This window comes from Lycium barbarum, chromosome 4, assembly GCF_019175385.1.
Source record: "Lycium barbarum isolate Lr01 chromosome 4, ASM1917538v2, whole genome shotgun sequence".
In the NCBI taxonomy this organism is placed as follows: domain Eukaryota; kingdom Viridiplantae; phylum Streptophyta; class Magnoliopsida; order Solanales; family Solanaceae; genus Lycium; species Lycium barbarum.
Genome location: NC_083340.1, coordinates 109,036,834 through 109,064,343, shown reverse-complemented (window position 1 = coordinate 109,064,343; position 27,510 = coordinate 109,036,834). Strand labels below are relative to the sequence as shown.

General features: G+C 38.8%; 1 protein-coding gene across 3 annotated transcripts; it reads left to right on the top strand.

The window, feature by feature from the left end:
* The first annotated feature begins 8,628 nt into the window (after nucleotides 1-8,628).
* On the top strand, nucleotides 8,629-10,860 carry LOC132638503 (uncharacterized). Of its 3 annotated transcripts, none has more exons than XM_060355359.1 (3): nucleotides 8,629-8,811; nucleotides 9,239-10,246; nucleotides 10,648-10,860. In XM_060355359.1, exons 2-3 carry the CDS (start codon nucleotides 9,914-9,916, stop codon nucleotides 10,759-10,761), a joined length of 447 nt encoding a protein of 148 aa, XP_060211342.1. In that variant the 5' UTR covers nucleotides 8,629-8,811; nucleotides 9,239-9,913; the 3' UTR covers nucleotides 10,762-10,860. The 3 variants fall into 3 exon arrangements, with proteins under 3 accessions (XP_060211342.1, XP_060211341.1, XP_060211340.1); XM_060355358.1 differs by having other exon boundaries at nucleotides 9,159-10,246; XM_060355357.1 differs by having other exon boundaries at nucleotides 8,629-10,246.
* The last annotated feature ends 16,650 nt before the right edge of the window (nucleotides 10,861-27,510 follow it).

Here is a 27,510-nt window from a genome sequence, read left to right as displayed (position 1 = left end):
CCATCTGCTAGAGAATAGGAATAGAAGTCAGATACTAATTTGAATTGTCTATGTACTAATTTGAATAAAGCAGCATGAAAGGAGTGAAAGAATAGAACTTTCCTAAATGTCCTATAACCTCTCGTAGATCAGTACGGAGCTCATTGTACTGATCCGCAAGACTCTACTAGGCATTGCTCTTGTACTTGTAAGGCCGGTAACCTAAGGCTCTGATACCAACTTGTCATGACCTAACTCGTGAATCGTAAGGGCACCTACAGTAACCCCCCTGGTGGGCGAACCCTTCCACATAACCTATATTCAATCCAAAAATCCGAAAGTAATGCCGAAATAACCGAGTCACATTAAGTGTGTATATATATATATGATCCGCAAGACTCTACTAGACATTGCTCTTGTACATGTAAGGCCGGTAACCTAGGGCTCTCATACCAACTTGTCATGACCTAACTCGTGAATCGTAAGGGCACCTACAGTAACCCCCCTGGTGGGCGAACCCTTCCACATAACCTATATTCAATCCAAAAATCCGAAAGTAAGGCCGAAATAACCGAGTCACATTAAGTGTGTATGTATATATATATATATATATATATATATATATATATATATATATATATATATATATATATATAGATAAATAATGTAAGTGCAGAAGTGTCACGCCCCAAAACCCACCCTAGGCGTAACAGGCATCCGATGCTATGAACAACACCGGGAGCACCTTTTAAAATCAATAAATGTCTAATATCTTTCGATAATCTTTTCATAAATACGAAAACCAGTCATTAATAAATTAGATAAAGAACGATCATATTTTGAGATAATCTAGAGAAAGTCAAATCTGAAACTTAGTAAATAAACGTGGCAATATGCCTAACGAGCCACACAAGACTCCAACACACTACCCACAATCTGACAACTGTCTATGGAGCTTCTAAGATAATAAAGAGTGTCTAAAAACATCGGGATGTATCCCAGAACTAAAATAAGAAAAGTAAAGATAGAATGGTGCCCCACCAACAATCATGTGGGCTCACCGAATAGTCTCGAAAGCAGCAAGTTCTCTTAAGTCATAGGCGTATCACAAACCTGATCCTCAACCATACCTAACATACCATAAAAAACAACAATGATCTGAGTACTGGGTACTCAGTAAGTGTCTAAGAAGCAATAGTTAACAAAACAAGATATGATGAATAAAATCAATAAAATGATATCAATGAAAATCACAGTTCAAACCCAGGAATAAAGTAAGTCAGCAACATTAAAGATTCATCAGAGAATCCAACAACGAAGAATACTTAACTTAAATCCTTACCATTTACCATGCCAAGTATTTCATTTTCGAATTCAATATCACCACATGCCACTCACAGGAAACAAAATATCAATCACTCAATACTCCGGCTAAGAAGACACGGAGGCTAATCACCCTCTGGACTGACACAACAATACTCATATCAATATGTTAGGATCCGTGATGGCTAATCGTCATCTGGACTAGCATAGCATGCCCATATGGGCCCAAACACAAACAAAATACCAATCATGGCATATTAATCGAATCAACAATCATGGCTTAGAGCCGAATTTCACTTCTTAAGTCATCATCTCAAGATAAAGGCATTTCAAGTCATAACTGATTTTGAAATCTTATTCAAATCTCTTATTCAATTTCAAGTTCAAGAAACCTATTCAACAACAAAACAAGTTTAAGGTCCAACCTTTAGAAAAATGAGTTCAATCATCCAATAATGGAAAAAACGAGTTTCACAAAGTAGTATAGTTCGTACAAGGTTCGATACGGGCTTGATCCTACACACGCATGACCTTGTCTAAAAGAAATCATCTTTAATTCCAAAAGAACTTCCACAAAACAAGAGTTATAATCATGTTCATATTCCAGAGGAAGATTTCAACTCACAAACAATCATCCACACGTTTCCACCAAAATAACATACTTCAAAAAGAAGGGTTCTGAAAAGTAGTCATACTTGAAGAAAGATTTTGGGAATGTAGAAATACCTCAAATCCCTCTCAAACATACTCCCCAAGATTCAATAATCACATTACAATGCTTTTAGATGATAAATATTAGAACTTGAATCGTTTCTTGAAGTTTTCTTGGAATTTTGAAAACTAGGATTTTTCGTAAGCCTTAAATCTTATGAAAATCATTGGTGGATTCTCACCTCTTGATTTATTCTCTACTAGTTCAAAAATCATCAATAATCTCATAAAAATCAGAATTCTTACCTCTTAGACGAACTCCACACGCCCTTATCTCCTTCTTCTTGAGTTTTTAAAAATCTAGGGTTTGGAGAGACGAACTAGCGTCAAGGAGAGGTGAATTTAGTGTAGAATCGATGTAGATGGAGTAGGAACTCACCTTAGAGGTTTGGGGAGGACTTAGGGTTGATTTTTCGTGATTAGATATGTTTAGAAACTAGTTCCAAGCTTAAATATAAGTAAGAAATGCGAAAACCCGATTTTGACCCAAAACCCGACGTTTCCGTGATGGGCCCGCGGTGCATGGCCATCGCGGGACCCCATGAGGACCTGAAATTAAGAGAGAGTGTTTGTTGTACTCAGCATGTGACGTGGGGTAATCGTACTCTCCCTCACGCGCGCGACGCGTTGCCATCGCGGGGCCCGTGTCAGTTTCTGCACAGTGTTGGGTAAAATGGACATAACTTCTTGTACAGAGCTCTGTTAGTCCTCCATAATATATTTTTGGGAAGGTATTTCACAGACCTACAACTTTCATGTTTTGAGTGTTCTCAAATTCCTAATATAAATACCCGAGAATTAGCCATAATTATAGACTATCTCAGACTTCGATGAATTTAGAAGGCCTTAAAAACTTCACTTTTCGGTTTGACTTCAAAACGACTGTTTATCACTCGAATTAAACCCGAATGGATTCATATAGCTAAAGTATCATCTTAATACTAGTTTTTACACATACACACCTAATTCAGGTTTACAGGGTGTTACAGGAAGTAAGGAAATGCTACAACCCAAGGATCTAGTCTGAACTGGTATAAGAGCTACTATCAATAATACAAGTTTGAACACTAGAACTGGTCTCTTAAATACATGGTAATAACTGTCTCAAGAGTAAGGAAAAAGATAGATATTCAAGAGGAGTCTCCGGGCTACAATTCAGGAACATGGCTCCTTCTGGAGTCTTGATCAGAAAGCCTCTGGATCACTCGCGAGGACGGGAACTTGAGCAAACAACAAAGTCTGCACTCAAGACAACGATTAATTCACGCATAAACATAGAGAGAAATTAACAAATAGAATAGATAAGCATTCGGCACAAACACACAACAACGATAGTCAGGAAAGTCACAATGGATCTTAACAACTCAATTCATAAGCCTAGGTGAAACCTCTAACCCACAAGTCCGTCAAGTCATAAATAAGCCCTCACAACACAATAACTTAGTATGTCAACAACCACAAATCCATAAATAATGAACCATGCGATGATATGGAATGAATGTAATAGTATGCTAAGCAATGCAATACAAGCCTCCCCAGTCCTCCTCTCCGTACCGTACACACATGCTAAGGACAATGTCACAATAATCATGACTCATGGGGATCCCGCGAAGTCCATGTACCACATTCGCTTTGGTATGTACCTCGGATCATGAGCATTCTCTTCCGATCTGGTATGTTACCTGGGATCACAGGCACTCTCTTCCGCTCTGGTATGTTATGTCGAATCACGGGCACTCTCTCTCTCTCTCTCTCTCTCTCTCTCTTTTACACTCCGGCAAAGACCTCGGAGGCTCCACTCTCTCACTCATCGTCATTTCAAATGCAATCCTGACAGGTCAATAACACATGCAATATGGAATGTATGCCATGCATAATTCAACCTCATCAATAACATATATATTGAAGCCATAATAATTGCCATGAATGCAAATCATAATCCGAGTTATCTGTATCAACCTTTCCACATTTCATAAGACCAATGAGATATGTGAGGTATCAAGAACTAGAAAGAGTCATATCAATACATGGAAATCACAAAATATGGCGACAAGCCCACTTCATTCAAAGAAAACACAAGTATGGCGACAAGCCCACTTAAACAGCTGACAATATCAACCTAGTCGGAATACAATTCCACCCCATGCCGAAGACTTATCATACTTTCTCCGTCAATCACTACTATACATATACGATTCGCTAATCAAAGCCTAGACATGAGTAAACTGTAACCTACCTTGAAGTTGAGTAGGTGCAATGGACTAGTCAGCTAGAGCCTTCCCTTTTCTAAGAGCTTTCGAAAGATCAAAGTATAGCAAATTATTATTATACATTAGATTACGAGGCTAACGATACCCATAATGCCATACAAATGATATAAATCAAAGACAACCCTTAACAGGGGACCCGAGCCCATAAGGGTAAAATAGGAAATTTGTAGAAAAATTAAGCTACCCAAAGTCTAATTAGTCAATACCTTAATCACCTTAGGGTTCTTAACCCAAAACCCCCAATCCAACATATGATTTTTACCATAGATTCTCTTATATAAAGACAATATACCAAAAAAGGAAAGTAGGAAGCTTACCCTAAGGATGAATCCCAAAAAATATCCACAAAATCTCCCCTCAGTCTCTCTTTCGGTCTCAAGTTTGTGAATGGAAAGAAAAGGATAGAATATGGGGATTTTATTAATTTGATTTTCAGCGACCTCGCATCTGTGGAAGAATGTCCATAGATGTGAATAGTTTAGCGCCTCACATCAACGGGCCAAGTCCCACATAGGCGGGGCCGCAGAGGCGAAACCAGGTCCCCACATGCGGACACTAGAACACCAAAAAATTCTGATTTTCACCAAGCTTACCCCGAAACCCGACACTCATTTGAGACCACTTGGATACAAACAAAACATACAACCCACTATAAAAGCACACTACGAACCCATTCGTGCCCTCGAAATTCCCAAACAAGGTCATCTTGACCAGGTCAACCATAAAAATCAACTTTCCAACCCGAGGACCAAAATGCCCCCGAGTGCCTCAGGAACCGAATTGAACACCCTGCCAAGTTATAATCGACCCCGGAACTAATGGAACCGACAAAAATCCCAAAAAGACTCGTTCAACTTATTGGTTAAATTTTTTCACTTATTCAACCTAGAAGTTTCTAAATTGCTCAAATCCCATCAAGACTCTCCTGTCTACCTCGGGAATCATGCCACCTATTCCCACTGGTCAAAATCACTCTAATAAATCTTAGGGAAGGGTCAACAGGGGTAAATGGGTAAAAAAGGCCTAAACGGCCAAATGGGTTGTTACAGTAGTAGATATCCCCAGCATTTTACTGATTCAGGTACTTTTCCTTCGTTCTTTTTCCTTTCGAGGATGAATGTTTATTTAATTGGTATCTGATGCAATGACCCGTTTGGTCGATTAGTCGTTTTTCTCCTTTTACCCCATTGACCCTTTCGCAAAATTTAGTATGATACGTTTGGCTTGCGGGGATGGGTGGCACGGTTCCCAATGCAATCGGGTGCGTCTTGGTCTATTTTGAGGATTCTAGAGTTTTCTAGGTTGAATAAGTAAAAAAGTGTTGACCAATCGTTGACTTTTTTGGTAAATGAGTATTTTTGAAATTTCTGAGGGTTGGGTGAGTTCGTTCCGTGTTTTAGGTGTGGTTTATGTTCGGAAGGCTTCAAATGAGTTTCGAGCATCGGGTTGAAGTTGAGCGAAAACCAAATTTTTCTGGTTTCTGGTGAAGGCGCAACTGCAAGTTTCTAACCCCACCTGCTAGTCCGCATCTGTGGATGTTGGTCCGGAGGCACGACGATGACTAGGGTCAAGACGGGTCCGCACCTGCGATGGATTTTTCACAGGCACGGGACCGCACCTGCAACCAAGACCCTGCAACTGTATTTTTGGAGTGCGTGAAGTGAATATCGCCCCTGCGAAGATTCCTTCGGGGGTGCAATCCCGCATCTGCGAGGGATTTGCTGCAGAAGCGAGTTCGCTTGGTTAGAAAAATCCCTTTTAATCTTCTCATTTCCCAATTTGAACTTCATTCTCCCAAAACCCTTCTTACTTAAATAGCTTTGTATAAGGGGATTTTGAAGCGTTTCTCAATTATTCTCATTGGGGTAAGCTTCTTACCATTGTATTTTTTTTGTCTTTGATTATGTTAGGGATTTCTATGATTGGAGTCTTGTTTGGGATGAGGGTTTTTATGGCTTATAAACCCTAGGTTGGAAATGGATTTTTCTACTAATCGTGGATTGTTTTGGAAAGATTTGTTGATTTTTAGCTTGATAAAGCTCGGGTAAACTATTTCTAACTCTAATTTCGATTTCACAACGGGTTTTCAATCGGATTGATTTATAGGTCTTTGTCATGAATGGGGATTTTGATAAACTAGTGTAATTGAAGGTCAATTTGGGTTAGATTCTTATGAAACTTAGGTTTATGACTATTTAGACCTTGGGTAGCATATTTCGAACTTGAATTTTCGATTTTCCCCTTGTGGACTCAAGGTCACTTGTTGAGGTCGTTTTTGAGTTTGGTTTTGTAGTATAGCGATATGGGTAGCCTTGGATTCATAATCTAATGTAGAGTAACTATTTGATAGATTTTGATCGTTCTGAGGCTATGCGGAAGAAGAAAGCTCAAGTTGGATACTTCGTGGCACCCGTTCGACACCGAGGTAGGTTAGAACTTACTTATGTTTAGACTCCGATTAGAGAAATGTATGTAGATGGTAGTATTGATGAGGAAAGCATGATAGGATTTCTGGCATGGTTGTGTTGATAAATCCATTGGTGTGGTATGAATATTGTTATGTGGGCTTGCCACCATACTTGTTGATATGTTGTGATTATTGAATGAATCGTTTATCCTTGAAATCTCACTTATCTCATGAAAAGAGAAGAATTATGGATTAATGACTTGGTTGAGTTCGGCATTCATGATATTCATTTATTGGTTCCATGATTTGACATGTTGTTGAGATTGATCCATGCATTTACGTATCATTCATCCACATGCATGCATAGTTACAGTGGAAAAATGATAATATATATGGGCCCAAGTGGCAATGGTAACAATGAAATTCTGTATAGGCCCAAGCGGTAACGGTAATAATGAAAATATGTATGGGTACATTGACTTCACGGGTCCCCCGTGGGTCATGACATTGAGGAATTGTCCTGAGCATGTGTGTATGTGATCGGAGAGGAGGCCTGGGGGAGGGGGGAAGGGGGGGGGGGGGGGAGGGAGGGAGGGCATTGCATAGCATGAAATTGCATTGCATTACATTCATTTGATTACTCATGACTGCTTATTAACATCTTGTACATTCCGTTTGACCTTAAACTGGAACATGCTTTCGTGACTATACTCGACTGCTTATCTGCTGGCTTGTTGATTTCTTTTCATTTATATGTGCGACCTAATCATTGTCGGCCTATGATTCCTACAAGTACTAGTGTTAAACTCGTACTACTCTTGTTGCACTTTTTATTGAGTGCAGAGTTCAAGCTAAGATGCAGTTCGCGACCTCGAGAGTGATTCTGAGACCTTCCTCCTGAGGATTTTAGGATGAGCCACTTGCCGGATCTGCAGCCCTAGATCCCCTTTTGATTATGTCCATTTGATTCCTTGGACAGTTATTTCTATGTATTTTGAGACTTGTATTCAGTTCCGAATTATATATTTTGTATTGCTCTTATACGAGTCCAGACCAGGTTTTGGGATTGTAGATTATAGTATTTCTGCACTTGTGTTATTTTTATATCTATTATGACTTGGTTTAATTACTGTCTTTAAATGAATTGGTTTAATTACTGTCTTTAAATTCCACATGTTTCCTTAAAAATTAAATCTGTTTGAAAGGAGGGGTTTGCCCACTAGGGGAGATAGTATGGGTGCTCTCATGACCTACGTATTTAGGTCGTGTTATAGAGATAGAGAGGGGAAAAGAAGGACCAAGAATATGAAACGATTTTCATGGTTCAAACATCATCTTTTCCATTTCTCGGGAAGCAAAATAGATTCTTGATGCTAACCTTCAGAAATTTATTCACTATTTTCTTAATGAGCCATTCATCAAAGCCTAGAGGTGTCATGGCATGAATTGCTGCATCCATTCTGCTTAATCACAAATGATGGCGTTATCACTTCAAACTTCAAAATAGTGCATTTCCCATTCCAACATGTCCGGTGCTTGTAGATCATTTTTGTAGAAGTCTTTTTATTTTTCTTAATGGAAATGCTATGCTCGCACAACTTATGACTTACAAATCTAATATTGACAATGACAATTACATTTGATTGAAACGTAAAATTTGTTATCTATCTTCGTTAAGTTTGTGCAATTTGTCACTGATGCAGATGAATAGGGATTGCAGAACAATGGGCTCTAAAGAGTCCAGCCTATTTCTACAGAGAGGAGATTATGTTCCTGGTTTGAAGGTACAATGAATCATATCTTGTTGAGATTATTTGTAATTATAATGTTATTTGTAATTATAATATTATTTGTATTGATACAATGGCATTTTTGTATTTGTTTTGTAATTAGTTGCAGCAAGTTGTTAAAGCATTGTTAGTTAGTTAGCTTAGCTGTCACTTAGTTGTTAGTTAGTTTTAGCTTAGCTGGCAGGTTAGATATTTCTTCATTCCGTATGTATATAATGTGCAGGTACTGCACTGAATCAGTTTAGTTTTTTCTTTCCACTCATGTCTATAGCTTTAGTTATGGATTTGGATATCTTCTCCTCCATAATTCCTTGAAGGTTCATCAATGGAGGTTCATTCTCATTCTACTTTAGATTTCTAATTTCAACATCGTATCAGAGCACAACTCTTTTGTTTTCCATATTCATTTTTCGATCATTCTCAATTTTTTGAATTAAGTTTTGCTCGTTCAAATTACATGACCCTAGAATTTGGGGAATATTGTTTTAATTTGATGCATAGTGCTTATGTACAGATCAAAATTTAGAATTCTTCAATTCAGTTGTTTTGAAATTTCTCTATTGATTTCAAAGTTTTTTTCAATCGAGAATTTCTAGCCCTAGAATAATCACATTAACACTCAAATCATGACTGAAACTCAAGCATCAACTAAATCAACTGCTGCTACATTGACTGCAGATTCTACTAGTCCATTCTATATGCATCCGTTAAAAAGTGCAGGTTCCACACTGTTTCCAACAGTTTTTTTTATGGTACAGGGTATAGATCATAGAGATGAGTTGTACTTAGGGCATTATCATTGAAGAGTATGACTGATTTTATCAATGGAAAGGTTAAGAAACCAGATCCAGAGGATTCCACATATGCACAATCGGAAAGATGTGATAATATGGTGACTTCATGGATCCTCAACTCCTTCGCACCAAATTTGAGGGGATGATTTACAGTATGTTAATAATGCTAAGGAACTCTGGGAAGAGTTAAAGGATAGATATGATCAGGTAAATGGTGCGAAATTGTATCAACATCAAAGGGAAATGACTTGGTTTACGGGAGAATCGACATCATTGGATAGTACGCAAAGATGAAGAAACTTTGGGAGGAAATGAGCACACTTGACACAAACTCTCAGTGCATATGTGGTGGAAAAACTAAGATGCACAAAGCTGAGCAGGATAGGTGTGATTCAATTTTTGATGGGATTAAATGAAGTTTACACTATTATAAGAGGTAGTATTTTGATGATAAATCCATTGCCTAGCATGGCACCAGAATTTGTAATTTTGTCTCAAGAGGAGAAGTAAAGAGAAGTAAAACCTCACAACCTCACTATTTTGGAATCCACCTCCTTGAATGCTGCTTCCAGTACTCATAATGCAACCTTTAGAACAAACTATAACACATACAAAGGTGCTTCCACCAGTGGAAGTAACATGTATAGAAGTCCTCCCCCACTTGGAAACAACAATAGGATTACATATCCTCAAAGTAGCTCTTATCCACAGAACAGGTCACATCTATTTTATGACTACTGCAAGAGACATGGGCATACTAGAGACAAGTGCTACAAAATACATGGTTATCCCCAGAATTTCAAATTCACAAGAGGAAAGAACACAGGATCTATAGATAATGTGCATACTAATGAAGCTGAGAAAGGATACTATGAGGAGAAACATGAAACCAAGAGGGAAGGAAAAATGAATCTGTTAATGGATCAATATGAACAACTGCTGAACCTGTTGGGAAACTTGCAATCTAGAAAAGTAAGTACAGACAATTCAAATAAGATTCTCAGTAGAGCTATAAACAAGCAGGTATATTGGCTTGCTACACTTCAATAACTAAAATTGGTGGACTGTCATGTAAATGTGCTAGAATAACTGCTAATTCATGGATTATAGATTCAGAAGCTTCATATCACCTGACCTATAACAAAACCACACTTAAGAAAGTTAAAACCTTACCATATCCCTTTCCAGTATCCCTACCAAATGGTTATAAATTTAAAATAACTGAGATTGGTGATGCTTTCCTGAATCCAACATTGACATTATGTAGAATCTTGTTTGTACCTAGTTTCAAGTTTAATTTGATTTCTGTTCACTGCTTTGCTTTACAACTTAGAGGACTCTTTAGTTTTGACAGTTCTTCTTATCTGATGCAGGGCCCTTTTTTGAAGAGCCCTTTGGAAATTGGAAGAATAAGAAATGGTTGTATTTTCTATGCTCAAAGTGTCACACTTGTTGCTCACCTTCTCTTAGTAACTGTTTCAGTTTAAGTTCTTCATTTCCATTTGTTGATTGTTCTTTATCTGTTGTTTGTAATAAGAAGACTCTACCATCTTTTGCATCAATAAAATACTCTCCTACAAGAAATAAAAGAGCCTGTTCAACTGTTAATTTTTCTTTATCTTCTGTATCTCATAGAAATAATGTTGAACACTTGTGGAGTAATAGACTAGGGCATGTACCTTTTGTGAAAATGAGGGATATCGTCTCAATTCCTGTTACTTTCTCCCCCCAAGCAACCTTTTACTTGTACCATTTGTCCCATGGCAAGACAAACCAGATTCCCTTTCCTTGAAGCACCAATTCAACTACCACAATCTTTGAAATACTCCACATTGACTTATGGGGCCCTATCACATACCAACCCATGATGGTTACAACTATTTTCCAGCCATGGTTGATAATTATAGCAGGTCCACATGGACTCAATTAATTAGATACAAAAGTGATGCACGACAAACCATAAAGGCCTTCTTATCCCTAATAGAAAACCAATTTCAAACTACCCTCAAAACCATTAGATCTGATAATCGTCTAGAGTTTAATAGTTCAGAAGCTACTACTTATTTCCAAGAAAAAAAGGCACTATACATCAAAGATCTTGTCCCTACACACCTCAACAAAATGGTGTGGTAGAGAGAAAACATAGATGCTTGTTAGACATAGCCAGGGGCACTCATGTATCAGTCAAAGTTACCCATGAGATATTGGGGAGAATGTGTCCTGACACCAACCTACATCATAAATAGATTACACTCCAAAATTCTACACCACAAATCATACCATATGAACTTTGATACCAAAAGAAACTTACTTACTCTCATCTGAGAGCATTTGGCTGCCTTTGTTTTCCAACCACTCTAGAAACTCACAAGGATAAGTTTGAACCAAGATAACTCCCCACATTTTTGTTGGATATCCGTACAACACAAAGGGATACAAGGTCCTGGACTTATCCACCAAAAGAAATCATATTTCTAGAGATGTTTTATTCGTTGAAGATGTTTTTCCTTTTGTTGTTGCTCCTACTGGTTCAAGTTTCAATTCCATATTAAAATTGTTTGTTCACAACTATAATGCTTTGCCTAGGACAAACAATAGTTTTTTGATAATTCATTGCTGGATAGGTCTACCACCAATAGAGTGACTAATGCTTCTATAACCATAGACCATACCAATGATCACCAAACACCATCTTACATTGATTTGCCTAATTCTATAGGACACGGTCCAGCCACCCTTGACCCTGCCCACCAGTCACCTAGCACAATTGATACTTCTTCTACACTTCATCTTGATCACACTTCACTTGATACTGCTACTCCTAGTCAAGTTACTAATTATCAGACTTTTATACGTAGAAGAACCACTAGAACACTTCATACTCCCAGTTGCTGGAAAGAATATAATTACAATTTTCCAAATCTATAGCCTAATAATGCAAAATCAGTACCTCATTAACTCAACTCTTTCTTTTCTAATCGTCAACATGTATCCTTCACCACACTTTGTCTTGATAGTCAGCAGTTAGTAAAGAACATTTCATATGAATGTGAACAATGCTCATATAAAGAAGCAGCCAAGAACAATGCTTGGAAAATGTCAATAACATAAGAATTTGAGCTTTGTATGCTAATGATACTTGGGAGTTAGTTCGTTTACCTACAGGAAAGAGGGCAATAGGTTGCAAGTGGGTGTATAAAATCAAGCACAAAGCTGATGGAAGTATAGAAAGATTTAAAGCAAGGCGTGTGGTCAAGGGGTACACTCAACAGACTGGTATTGACTATCATGAAACATTCTTACCTATTGTGGAAATGACCACTGTTAGAACTTAAATATGTTTATCTATCAAAAGAGGTTGGACTTTGTACCAACTAGATATCAATAATGCATTCCTGCATGGGGATTTGCATGAAGAAGTCTATATGACCCTATCACAAGGACTTAGTGTGGATACTGGTGGTTTAGTCTGTAAGCTCAAGAAATCCCTGTATGGGTTGAAACAGGCCAACAGACGGTGATATGAAAAGTTAGCAAGTTGCTTATGCTCCAAAGGATACTTATACTCAGTGAGTGACTACTTTTTTGTACAACCCAAAATCTCTTAGTCGTGCGGGCACCTACCATTTACCACCTTGGTAGGCGAACCCTTTCTTTACCAAACATGTAACCTATCAATGCGGAAAAACAATGTAATAATAATAAATCTCAAAATCAATTAAAAGAGAATAAGTGCGGAATACATCTTCTACCCAAGACATCTGGTCTAAGTTAGCACAAGAGCTACTAATAAACACATAGGTCTGAAAATATAACAAGAACTATCTGAATATTACCATACAAGGCTCATAACATCAAAAGGAATGCTCTCTGAAAATAGATGACAAGTATACGAAGAATGGAAACTCGGGCTATAGATCTGGCAGTAGCTCATCCTAAGCCTCTAACTACACCATCTCGAGAAACACTTTTGAGGATCAGAAATAGAACCTGTAATTGACTCTGCACTCAAAAGAAGAGTACATCAAGAGCAGCATCAGTACAAACAATAGGTGCTGAGTAAGCATTATAGGCCAACTAAGATTAGTTCACACATATAAGCATAAAATCAACAAGATAAGTAGATAGGCATATAATACCAAAACCAAGATCACAGAATATACCATAACCAAATCACAACCTAAGATGAACTTCTAAACCATAAGTCCTTCGAGTCTTAATAATAACAAAACCAAGTTCTGAACCTAGGCAGAGTTACTAGTCCGCAAACTGACCCAGTCCATAATCCAATCTATGCCACCACAATGATACGAATAGACTATACCAAATCAGACATGAAGAGCCATATGATGATGCAGAATAAAATGCAATGTTGTGCAATGCATTGCACTGGTCAAATACCTCAAACCTGTACACATATGCTAAAGGTATTGTCCGCTCAATAGTCATGATCCATGGAGGAACCGTGAAGTTCATGTACCCCTCGCTCCGGAATATACCTCAAATCACGAGTCCAGTCGCTCCAGAACAGACCTTGGATCATGAGTTCAAAAATAGGTCACATCCTCACCCCATGTCAGATGTGCCTTATATACATATATTGTATACAAGATGAGTATTCAAAATATGAAACGCCAACTCAACAGTAAGCATGATCAATTATGAAATCAAATGCCAATTAAAGTACGAGTTACAATACCATAAGCCATATCTGGACTTAGATAAATCAGCTCAACCATGGAATGAATCACACAAACCAACTCAATCAACATAAAGAGTCTATGACTCCCTTTACTTCCAAATATAACAAGTACACCTCATAACTAAGTCTTGTGTCACCAAAGGGCTTAATTTTCTCATGTATCATCATCAGTACCAAGTCATAATTCAATATTAATATACATGTGAAATGAGAATGTATTTCATGCATGATATCATCATAATTACACAACACGATTAAGGCCTAATCTTATTATCCTTCCTTTCTCCGATGATAAATGACACAACAAGAGAGAAATGAGTGAAACATGTATCATAACATAGCAATTAAGGCAACAAGCCTAATCACAATAATAGGGAAACAAGCCCTAATCAACCAACCTAATAGAATATTGTAACGGTTTGCATTTTCACGGGCGGGGTTAGCGCTCAAAAAAGCTACTTCAAAATCGTTGGTGCTCTTTAGGACTTTGTTTTAAAAGAGTCGCCACCTAATTTTTAGGAAATTAGAAAAACGAGTTTTGAAGGGTTTATTCATAAACTGTGAAAAATTCTTCTTAATCCAAAGTTCTAGGTAAGGGTTCTGGTGATCCCGTAGGAAAGGTGTTAGGCACCTTAGTATTAAGGATCCATACTATACGGTTGACCTTCGAATTCCAATGTGGGAGTATTTGCATGAACTATTTACTTAGTGTTTATTTCCTGAAAAAAAGCCTATCATTTTGCATATCTTTTTTTTTTTTTTAAAAAGAATTGAATATATTCCATTTACATATAGGGTATTTGGTTTTGGATTTAGATTTATAATATCCAGATACAATTAGATCCTTTAATATATAAGGATAGTAGTTTTCTATAAAAAGAAAGTTTATTTATTTTATAGTGCGGGCGAATAGGTTTTATTCATGCTTGACTCACACGTGGACCGGGTTAATCCGTTTAATACGTTTTTAGAACATCCTTGCCTAATTTTTATAATCATGGATGTATAAGGATGGGATTGTTTTAACTTTACGACAAAAGAGACTCTTCATAATTTTAGACATACTGTACATTATCTTAAAAAAATGAATTGAACTTATGGACAAATGACTTATATATATATATATATATATATATATATATATATATATCTATCCCCCGTTAGAAAAATATGCTCACTATTTCTTTTTGTATGAGCAATGTCCTGGATTTATTTAAAAGGAAAGAGTTTGACTTGAAATCTATCTTCGTTTTCTGGTTCAAAAAATGCCTTATTTTAGCTATTAAAACGTGGGTCTCGGCCATGTTTTTCTTAGTTATAGATTTATATCAAAAGAGTCAAGTGGGTTCTTAGCCCCAAAAATGACTTATATAATTTTTTCAAAAGACCAAACTGAATGGGCTCTGGACCGAAAAATATTTCTTTGAACGTTTGGTTTTCTTAAGAAAAAGACTTAGGTGGGCTCTGGCCCAAACTACCATATCTTTTCCAACTTAAAAACCCAAAAAATAAACGTGTTTCAACAATTGAAAAGTATTTTTTTTTGTCTATTTTTAGTTTTTGCACAATACATTATCCTATTTTGTTTTAAATCTTTTTAGTCTTGTCGTTGTTAAAACGCGGTTTACTTCCTATTATATATATATATATATATATATATATATATATATATATATATATATATATATATATATATATATATATATATATTCAAAATCAGTACGGGTTTTCCAGATTTTTAAAAGAAGAATTATTTTTAAGGAGCTAGAGTCAATCAAAACGGCATATGCACCGTTTTGCCTAAGATGCCTAGTTCGAAACATAAATGATTCCAATAATATTTGTGGGTTTTTACAAGTATGAATACAAAACAGAAAAACACTTTAATCAAGAAAAAAGGGCATAAACATATAAGGAAAGCAGACTAGGTGTGTACCAAACCCCTAGTAACAATTTTTACCCATGGTTGGGCCTTTGTGTCATTTTCACCCATGACTGGGCCTTCAATATATTAGCTTCCCTTTCTTTTCCTCTTACACTCAATGAACTTGAAAGGATTTCCCTATTGGGCCTTTGACCCAAAAGGGGTGGCTGGACCTTGGCCCAAATGGCCATGCAGTGGAGAGGAAAAGAAACCAAGATCCCGGTTAGTTTATATTTTACTGCTCTTTTCATATGTATAACTATACACACACATACATCCATAGTGTCCTATTTATTTTACCAATCCTATCATATACATAAATATACGCACATACAAGCATAATATCCTATCTATTCACAAGCTCACATAATGTGCATATGTATTTCCATGTCTTTAAACCCGAACCCCAAACTTATGTGGTGGGAAGGCAAAGTCATCACCCCCCTTGTTCCTGATGCCGTACAAGTTTCAAGAGGTTTCATGAACCTCTGGCATGGCTGGTCACCAGGGGAAGGTTCAAACTAAGCCCCCTTCCCACCTGAACTGCCTCTCTCAACCAACATAGCCATGGAAGACACAGATCCACATATCTATATACAATTCTTGGAATAAATAGGATAGATCTAAATACACACAACCATAGAACAATTATAAATCAACAAGAACAGATGAGAACAAGAAGAGAAGAGGTGGATGATCTCAGCAGGTATATCACTCTTATGAGCCAAGGCCAAAGTACTAAATATGATTTATACATAGAAAGAAAGTAACCCATATGGACATAATGTGGCCAAAACTAAACTGGACCAAACAATCACAAAATAAACAATCTCATAGAAGTAGCACAGTCTCAAGCAGTGTTGAATCAAGTAGATATGGTGACATGAGTACAGGCATATAAGCATAGGATAAACTAACTTCAATACATGGAACAATACAACAGAGAAGGGCAACATATTTAGCATTCACAGAGTACATATAGAATTATTTAGACAAAATCTTCAAATAAGCCTAGATGTCCTATGCACAGCCCTGAGTAAAGGTTCTTGCCATTCTTTTAGGGATCATATTTTAAAGTCTCTGTGATTCTTACACAGACTGCAGGAAATAAATAGGAGAACAAAGTGTTAATCCTAACAAATATGATATGGGCAAACTCAAACAGGTGAAAATTAGTTCCTTTTGTTAAGATAATCATTTATCATTATGCAGTACACAAAGGAAGCAGCTGATTCCTTAACTACTAAGGCCAATGACAGAAACAAGAGCATAGGTAGATCTTATTATGCCAAGGAAGTAAGGGTCACGGTTTTATCAGCCATAATAGATACAAGTGAGGTACGGTATCACCTTCAACACAATTCAGTTAAAGGTTATGACACAAATAAACTGGAATTCAAGTCAAGATCAATCTGTAGACAAGGCCAAGAGACTTTGAGTTCTAATGATTCTATGTAAGATATACAATTTTGAGTACAACAACTACATTTTTTACATACACCTTAAGCAGCTAGAAAGTCCCACAGTCCCAAGGATGCACAGAAGATTCAACATTTAAAGTTCAGAGTTTGAAATCCCTTTTTATACCTTTTCCCTGGTCCTATTCTATTGCAGAAAGAAACAGGTTGATTTTCAAAGAGGAGGCACATGATCTAGATATATTCACAAGTAGTGGCCTACTCCTAGTTTTCTCATTTCTTCAAACTGGACAAGTATTCCAAACTCAGCTAGTATTATTTCTAAATTCACTTTTTGTTAATGTATCCTTAGTTGGTTTTAAATACTGCACAAGGGGGAAACACATCTATTCAACATGACTAAGTTAAGTTTTTATCTTCTAATTAGACTTTGGAGTAGTAAATTCAAGGACATATCTCAAAGTTGGAAACATGATATATTAACTAAAGTACCACAAAGAAGGAATCAAATATATCCTTAAGACACTATACTACCACCTTAAATTGATGTAAGCCACTGATTTCCTTCCTTTTAAGGTCTTAATACCTCTTAGAAAAAGAGAAAACAAACACTTTCAAACACAGATGAAGCCAAGTCAATGCACACAGGACTTACATATAGATCTTAATTATGAACCCAGCCTATCCAAATATTAAAGAGTCTGTTATACCTTATTATATTATCCACATAAAGCTTTTCTTGCCTTATTTTTAAACAAATAGTATTCCTACTTGAAGCCTTTTCCTCATTCCAGTTTTATGCTCAGACTACAATCTTTCAAATTACTTTATATTATCTAGCCTAGTCAACCCATCCCTAAAGCATATCTAAGAAGGTCAACAGAGTTCATTTAAATACCAAAAATCACCCATAAAAACCAAGTCTAATAATCTAAGTGAACAGTTATTAATGCATAAAAAGTTCATATTTTAGGATCCATTTAACTCAGTAAATGGCAAAGAAAAACACCAAGTGTGCAAATGTAGCAGGTTACACCCCATAGACTTGTGGGGCATGCCACGGAAATCTCTTATTTTGGGAAGAAAGATACTGTGGGTCAAGTGATACCTGACCCTTTCTCAATCTTCTCCTAAGATGTCTTTAAAAGACTACCCCATTTGTCAAGTGGTTTTAACCCATACATCTACACTTATGGTCCTCTTTTCTTACCCTTGAGCATATACTAAAAGAAGACTGGACAGTTCATATATTAAAGCCAAACATTTTCTTAAGGTTTTATCTATAGTTACCCCCTCGTCTTTTCTTTCTTTCTATCCTCTTCTTTTACTCAGAGTAGAGTTATAAGACCTTTCCTACTTATCTCCATCTTTTATGCCTAGCCAATCAGGGATCATGAGTTATTATCACCATATTCTTCACTCATGCACAAAGAAAAGAAAACATACCTCATGTTTAAAAAAAAAAGATAAGAAAAAGAAAAGCCTCAATCTCTAAACTGTTCAAGAACTTGACCAAACATGACCAAACTACTTCATTTCACCCTTCACTTAATACTTTAAACTTGTTAAATTTTAACACTTAGGATCATCTATTAAACTAGGGTCTATTCATGAATGAATATCTGCAGATGCAAGAGTATAGGGTATACCAGTCCACTTTCATGACAAATCACTTGACTAGTTAGATAAGACAAATGATGGGGATAGGACTAACAAACAAGAGATCAGAGACAGCAGAACATATTTTTCATCCTTCACAACTGTTCCCTTCCATTTTTATATCTTTCAGCTCCAAAAGTGATGACTAACCAAGTTACAAACTAATAACCATCTTCATAGTTGATTAGGCTAATTAGATTGATCTTAATTAATCTTGAAATGATGACTTGGTCATACAGTTCCTAAAATTTGATCCTTTCTTTTTCATTTTTTCCTTTTGCCAAACTTCTTAGGGACAAATCATTTTCCAAATGTAGGACTTGTGACATGAATTATACAAGACAAGTTATGAACATTATATGTTTAAGCAACAAGTTCAGACAAGAAACTAAAGCCTTGATCAAACCAAAGAAAAAAAGATTTCATACTCAAGATCCTTAATCACATTAGTTCTATGATTTGCTACAAAACATACGCAATTTAACACACATTCTGGCCTACACTAAGTGAGAACATGATCACAGGTGTTTCCTTTAATAGTTTACCAATTCACAAACCAAAACTGAACCTAATTCCATTTTGAATCTGCATATTAGTTAATAAAACAAACAAACTGTTAACTTGTCCTGTCTTTATTCTATTCTATGTGAGTAAGGTCATTTAAGAAGAAAGGAAAAGAAAAAATAAATGTTCAAGGTACCTAAACCACACCATTTCATAGTAGACATATAACATTTGTAACGACCCGTCCAGTCGTTATTTAATACTTCGCGAACCCATGCCCAATCTAGGTCTATGACCGTGAATAATAAGCCCTATAGGGTGTTTTAAGGATTAATAGTGGGAAAAAATAATTTCGAATAGAATTAGAAGTCGTGGGCCCAAGGAAGGAAATGGACCGCTATAGCGGTCAAGGGACCGCCACAGCGATCAAAGGACCGCCACAGCGGTCCCGTTATAGCGGAACAATGACAGCCGCATCGGTCGAAGCGGGACAGTGGCTGTGTTTTGGTCAATTAGTTTATTTTTCACCTTCCTGTTTAATAAAAGACTCCCTAAGGCTGCTATTAGGTTTCTACAAGAAAGAAAAACCCTTGACACCAAGAAGAGAGACTCTTTCTAATTCCTGCACACCGTTCCCCATGACTATCATCTCTCATGGATTCGGACGAAGGTTGGGAAGGCGAGAAATTCATGGGAATTCAATTGGTCGTTCTTCAATAAGGTAGGTTATGGTTTACTTGTGTTAGAATTTGATTAATGAATCTATATACCTTTAGAGTTGACGGGAGATTGCATGATTAGGTCTTCGGACATGGAGTTTGGAAGGACATATTCTAAAACTTAACTAAAACTAGGTGTAAATACTAGCTAGGGTAACAATGAATATTTATTAAGTGGTGAATGCTACCATCGTTGAGGGGTATGTGTTATGGAATAAGGAATGGGTTATGTATCTTGGCTAGAAGGGGGTATTTCGTTGTTTAGATTATGCATCCCTAGGAGTATTTGATTTCCGTGTTTTTTTCAGATGTATTGAAATATTCGCATGATTTTCATTCTTGTTAACAAGAGGTTTTATTGAGGGGACTGAAGGAAATCGTGATTAGTACTACGCCCATCAAGGGCATGATTTATGACTTTGTTGGATTCATTTGCATCATTGCGTTACGTTATGTGTGTATATGAGTAAATACATGGAGCAAGCAAGTCTGAGTATCCGGAACGAGTGGTACATGGACACCATGGGTCCCCCGCAGGTCATGACTACTGAGCAATGACATCAGTTAGAATGTATGTACAGCGTGGTTAGGTCCTTGCATCAAATATTACATCTCATATTTCTATGTTATGCATGTGTGTACTGCTAGTCGGTTATATTGATTATGCATCTTCTATGATTTTGTTGAGATTGTGTGGGGTGGTGGCTATTATGAGGGTAAGTGTAGTAGCGAAATTCAGATGATAAGTCATTATCTGGGTGCATCACATCGTAGTAAGTAAATTGAGTAGATAAACTTCACGGAAAAAGGTAGAAATTAAAGGGTAGGGTGAACGCGGAGACGCGATTTAATAAATTGGATAAAAGGAAGGGAACTGTTAGGATTAATTAGAAAACATGTAATTCTTAGGAATAAAAGAAATGAATAGCTAAAGTAGAGAGGTAAGAGGGTGATAGTGAAGGAATCTATATTGAGAAGCCCGAGAGCCTTGACTTATCTGTTTATCTTATTGACTTTAAATTGTGTTGCATGAACTAATATTAATAGACCTATGATGCTTACCAGTAGGTGTGGTGTACTGATACTACTCTTGCTACATCCCTTTTGGGGTGTAGGTCTGTTGTAGGTTTAAGTTGAAGTTTCTTCGTGTGGACTACTAGGCATTCTCCTACAACCTCGCTTATCTCACTCCAGGCAGAGGCTGGGTCATTTAATTTGTCTTGCGTGTGTAGTAGGAGCTCTTGTACCTGTCTAGACTAGAGCCCGATTGTTTTTGCTAGTTTTATTGTATTTGAAACAGAGTCTGTACGAAGCTTTTATTTTAATCTTGTGATTTTTAAGAAAGTGTTTATTATAAAATGGATGAGTATTTGGGTGGTTGGTTAGGGTTCGCCTACTAGTTAGTAATATGGTGGTGCCTGCATGATCCGCCAGTAGGGATCGTGACAACATTAGAGTCACACAAACAAACAAGCCACCATGAAGTCCAATCAGCCTCTTTTCTTAATGAGTTCAACATAGTATTCATACTGGTTCTACAATTTTGCCTCAAGTAAATCATAAGTTAAACACATAACCAAATAAGACAACCTTTAACAACAGGAACCATTATGAGCAAAAATTTAAACACCAAGCAGTCTAACTAATGTAAATACACTTAGGCTAGGAAAAATTCTAAATAATGTAATAAAATGAATCAAGGGTTACCTTTTATGTGCGCAGCCAAGAAAAGAATGGACTTGGGAACCTTATGCTTCCAATCTCAACACTTAGCCACGTGAAAATAAAAATAAAGCAAGAAAACATTTTAGAACTGAGAAAAACCCTGACTATTTCTGTCAAGGTATTAAAATTTTACTAAGAAGCTTTTGAAAAATCAAAATTTATTCCACTTCTTCAACTTTCAAACTTTTCCCCCAATTTTTTCTATCTGCCTATTTTTCTCCTTGTTGTCCGACCTCTTTTTTTTTTTTTTTTGTGAGAGTGGGGTCAATTTATAGAACCCCAAAAATTCATCCAAAACTATCATGAACGATGTAGGACAAATCCATTTCTAGAACCAAAACACTCAACCAATGAAATCAACGACCCAAATAAAGCACACGCCGGAGCCAAAAAGGAGCAGGCTCGGAAGGCGGATATTTTCCGTATAGCCCAAAAAGAAGATGAGTTACTGCGTGAATTTGTCAACCGGTTCCAAAGGGAACGAATGGAGCTCCCCCCGGTTCCGGAGGAATGGGCTGTACAAGCTTTCACAAAGGGGCTCAATGTTCGGAGCTCGACGGCTTCGTGCAAATTAAAGGAAAGCTTGCTGGAATACGAGGCTGTGACATGGGCAGATGTCCATAACTGATACGAATCGAAGCTTTGGATGGAGGACGGCCAACTCGAGCTTCCCCCGGGGCCAGTAAACATGAACAAAAGTTTTGAGAGACCAAGGAAAAACTACGAACCGGAGGCGAGGTCATCGACGGAAAGGTATCGGCCATATTCTCATTCGGAGAAACCAAGCTTCAGGTCGGAGAAATCCAGGGTTGGCCCGAGCCATTTCTCCGGTCGGGGTGATAAACGGGTCGACCGCCCGTTGAACAGTCGAGGTCTCTCATTCAGGAGTGACACCAGAAGCTCTGTCGTCAACAAAGATTCGCTGAGGATATCAGAGTACAACTTCAACGTCAACACCTCGGACCTCGTATCGGCCATTGGCCGTATTCCGGATGTAATATGGCCGAGACCTCTAAGGTCGGATCCGGGCCAGCGGGACCCGAACATGATGTGTGAATATCATGGAACCCATGGACATAGAACTGAGGATTGTCACCAGTTAAGAGAGGAGGTAGCCCGGTTATTGAAAAATGGCCATCTCCGAGAATTGCTGAGTGAAAGAGCCAAAGGTCACTACAAGGAAAGGGAGACCCCTAAAAGGGCCGAGCCAGTAGAACCCCAGCATATAATCAACATGATAATTGGGGGCACCGATACCCCACGAGGGCCGGTGATGAAACGAACCAAGGTCTCTGCTGTGCGTGAAAAATGCGGTCGGGATTACATACCAGAGGGTTCCATCTCTTTCAGCAACGAGGACGCAGAAGGCATAATTCAATCGCACAATGATGCATTGGTAATCTCCATTCTTATCTTTAAAACTCAAATTAAGCGTATTTTGATTGACCCAGGTAGCTCGGCCAACATCATCCGGTGGAGAGTGGTCGAACAGCTAAGGCTACTCGATCAGATTGTACAGGTAGCCTGGGTACTCAGCGGGTTCAACATGGCGATCGAAACCACCAAGGGGGAGATATTATTACCGGTAAACATCGATGGCACTATCTAGCAAACTGTGTTCTATGTAATCGAAGGAGATATGAAGTATAATGCATTACTGGGTAGACCCTGGATTCATAGCATGAGGGCCGTGCCGTCGACATTACATCAGCTGCTGAAATTCCCGACTCAGGAGGGGATAAAAACCATCCGAGATGAACAACCCGCTGCAAGGGAGATGTTCACGGTCGAGGAAGCGACACCTCGGCCCAAAAAATCAGGTCAAAAGAAAGAAGATTCAACCGGAGAAAAGGACACCAAATAGCAATCAAAGCAGTCGGGGTCAGATCCGGGGTATGAAGAGGATGATTTTGGTGTACCCAGATCATTCGTCATGCCAGATGACTCGGATGCAACCAAGTCAACAGTGGAGGAGCTGGAGCAGATCAACTTGTTCGAATATTTACCGGATAGGAAGGTATACCTGGGCACGGGGTTAACCTCGGAGCTCAGGAACAAGTTAATTGAATTTCTTCGAGCTAATGCCGATTGCTTTGCACGGTCCCACATAGATATGACAGGTGTACCACCGGAAGTAACAACTCACAAGCTCAGTTTGGACGGGAGGTTTCCCCGGTAAAGCAGAAAAGAAGGCTCATGGCAGAAGCAAAACACGCCTTCGTAAAAGACAAGGTAACAAAGATTTTGAACATAGGCTCTATCCGGGAGGTAAAGTACCCGAACTGGCTAGCTAACGTAGTAGTGGTGCCGAAGAAAGGTAATAAATTTCGAATGTGTGTTGATTACAAGGATCTAAACAAAGCATGCCCGAAGGATTCATTTCCGTTGCCTCACATCGATAGAATGATTGATGCGACAGCCGGACATGAGATGTTAAGTTTTCTCGATGCCTACTCCGGGTATAACCAAATTCGGATGCACCCGGAGGATCAAGAAAAAACATCCTTTGTTACCCGATACGGGACTTACTGTTATAATGTCATGCCTTTTGGACTAAAAAATGCCGGTGCAACTTACCAACGCCTAGTTAATGGAATGTTCGAAGAACAAATAGGGAAAACAATATAAGTTTATATTGACGACATGGTTGTTAAGTCCCTGGAAACAGAGGACCATTTAAAGCATTTGCAGGAAACCTTCGATGTACTCCGCAAGTATAACATGAAGCTCAACCCGGAAAAATGTGCCTTCGGCGTCCGGCCCGGTAAATTTTTGGGTTTCATGGTGTCATACCGGGGTATTAAAATCAACCCGAACAAAATCAAGGCCATCGAGGATATCGAGGTAGTGAATAACGTTAAAGGAGTGCAGAGGCTCACCGGAAGGATAGCGGCGCTAAGTCGTTTCATATCGAGGTCCTCGGACAAGAGTCACCGCTTCTTCTCCTTACTGAGGAAGAAGAACGACTTCGTTTGGACACCGGAGTGTCAAAGATCTTTACAAGAATTAAAAAGATACTTGTCCAGCCCACCGCTGCTGCACACACCAAAAGCGGACGAGCGGCTTTTTCTCTACCTTGCTGTCTTCGAGATAGCGGTAAGTGGCGTTTTGGTCCGAGAAGAATCAGGTACACAATTCCCTATTTATTATGTAAGTAGAACTTTGGGGGATGCGGAGACTCGTTATCCCCACTTGGAAAAATTGGCATTGGCATTGGTAAGTGCTTCTAGAAAACTCAAGCCCTACTTTCAATGCCATCTAATATGTGTAGTGACTACTTACCCCCTAAAAAACATCATGCATAAATCGGAATTATCGGGTAGACTAACTAAAAGGGCCGTAGAAATTAGCGGATATGATATCGAATACAAACCCAGAACGGCCATCAAGTCCCAGATCTTGGCCTATTTTGTGGCGGATTTCACCCCGGCTATGGTCCCCGAGGTTGAGAAAGAACTTCTGTTAACCTCGGGGGAAGCCTCGGGTATTTGGTCACTGTACACGGACGGAGCCTCGAACCTTAAAGGTTCCGGGCTAGGAATCGTCCATAGAACCCCGGCCGGGGATGCCGTTCGACAATCCATTAGAACTGTTAAATTGACTAACTATGAAGCCGTGTATGAGGCTATGATTGCAGGTTTGGAATTAGCCCGAAGTATGGGGGCCGAAATAATTGAAGCAAAGTGCGAGTCGCTTTTGGTCGTTAACCAAGTGAATGGCGTCTTTGAGGTCAAAGATGAACGGATGCTAAGGTATTTGGAGAAGACCCAAGTGATACTACACCGGTTTAAAGAATGGATCATGCAGCATATACCGAGGGAGCAGAACAGTGAAGCCGATGCATTGGCCAATTTGGGATCTTCGCTCGAAGGGGGAGAAATTAACCCCGGTACTATGGTGCGCTTGATGAATACGGAGATAGAGAACGGGTATGCCGAAATAAACACAACTGGTTTAACGTGGGATTGGCGCAACAAGTACGTCGATTACTTAAGAGATGGAAAGCTCCCGAGTGACCCAAAGGAATCCCGATCGCTAAGGACAAAAGCTGCGCGTTTCTGCTTGGTAGGCGGCCAATTGTATCGACGGTCTTTCTTCGGACCCCTGGCAAAGTGTTTGGGTCCCGGAGAAACGGAGTATGTGATGAGAGAGGTGCACGAAGGTACCTACGACAACCACTCCGGTGCTGAAGCTCTGGTCCGAAAGATTATCAGGGCCAGTTATTATTGGAACCGGATGGAGGAAGATTCAATGAATTTTGTCCGAAAATGTGACGGGTGTCAGAGACATGCACCGATGATTCATCAGCCCGGGGAGTTGTTGCATTCGGTGGTGTCACCGTGGCCTTTCGTGAAGTGGGGAATGGACATTGTTGGTCCATTGCCATGGGCACCAGGTAAAGCCCGATTTATTTTGTTTATGACTGACTATTTCTCCAAATGGGTTGAAGCACAGGCCTTCGAAAAAATTAGAGAAAAGGAGGTCATTGACTTCATATGGGACCACATCATCTGTCGTTTCGGCATCCCTACCGAGATAACTTGTGATAACGGTCCCCAGTTCGTTGGCGGCAAAGTCAACGATTTCCTCGAAGGGTTGAAGATCAAGAAAATTGTATTAACTCCATATCACCCGTGTGCGAACGGACAGGCGGAGTCCACGAACAAAACAATAATCCAAAATCTGAGGAAAAGACTCGAAGCATCAAAGCATCACTGGAGGGAAATATTACCGGAGGTATTGTGGGCTTACAGAACCACATCGAGATCTAGCACGGGGGAAAATCCTTTCTCGTTGGTCTACGGGGCCGAACCCCTTATTCCCGTAGAAGTTGGTGAACCAAGTCTCCGGTTCAGCTATACCACCGAGGAGTCAAACGAGGAGGCCATGGCCGTAAAGCTCGACCTCACTAATGAACTCCGCGAAAATGCGTTGGTCCGTATTGCAGCCCAGAAACAGAGAATGGAAAGGTACTACAATCGGAGAGCCAATTTTCGGCATTTTCAAGTTGGGGACTTGGTGCTTTGGAAAGTTACCTTGAACACCAAGAATCCCAACGAAGGAAAACTGGGTCCGAACTGGGAAGGACCATACAAGATAACCGAGATAACGGGGAAAGGATCTTACCAGTTGGAATCCATGGATGGGCAACGGTTGCACAATAACTGGAATGTGGCTCATCTGAAATAATACTACTTCTAAGGTATGGACTCCCCGTGTTTTTCTTTTAACTTTTCATTTTTGCAGGAGATCGAGTACCGGATAAAGTTAGAATCTAGGTCTGAAAACACGTGTTGCACTCTTTTCCTTAGTACGGTTTTGTCCCAAAATGGGTTTTCCGACGAGGTTTTTAATGAGGTAACAAGTACAAAGTGTTACTCGACGAAGACAAGGACAAACACCCGGAAACTCGGGGTCACACCCTACGAATGGGGACTTAATAGCGCTTACCCGATCTTGCAGCTCGGATAAGCACTAGGGGACTATTATACCTACTTCGAAGCTTACCCCGGTTAGCGGAAATCGGAGGAGCTCAACAAAACAAAACCGAACCTTTTATATAAGGCTTCGATGTATGGGCCAAA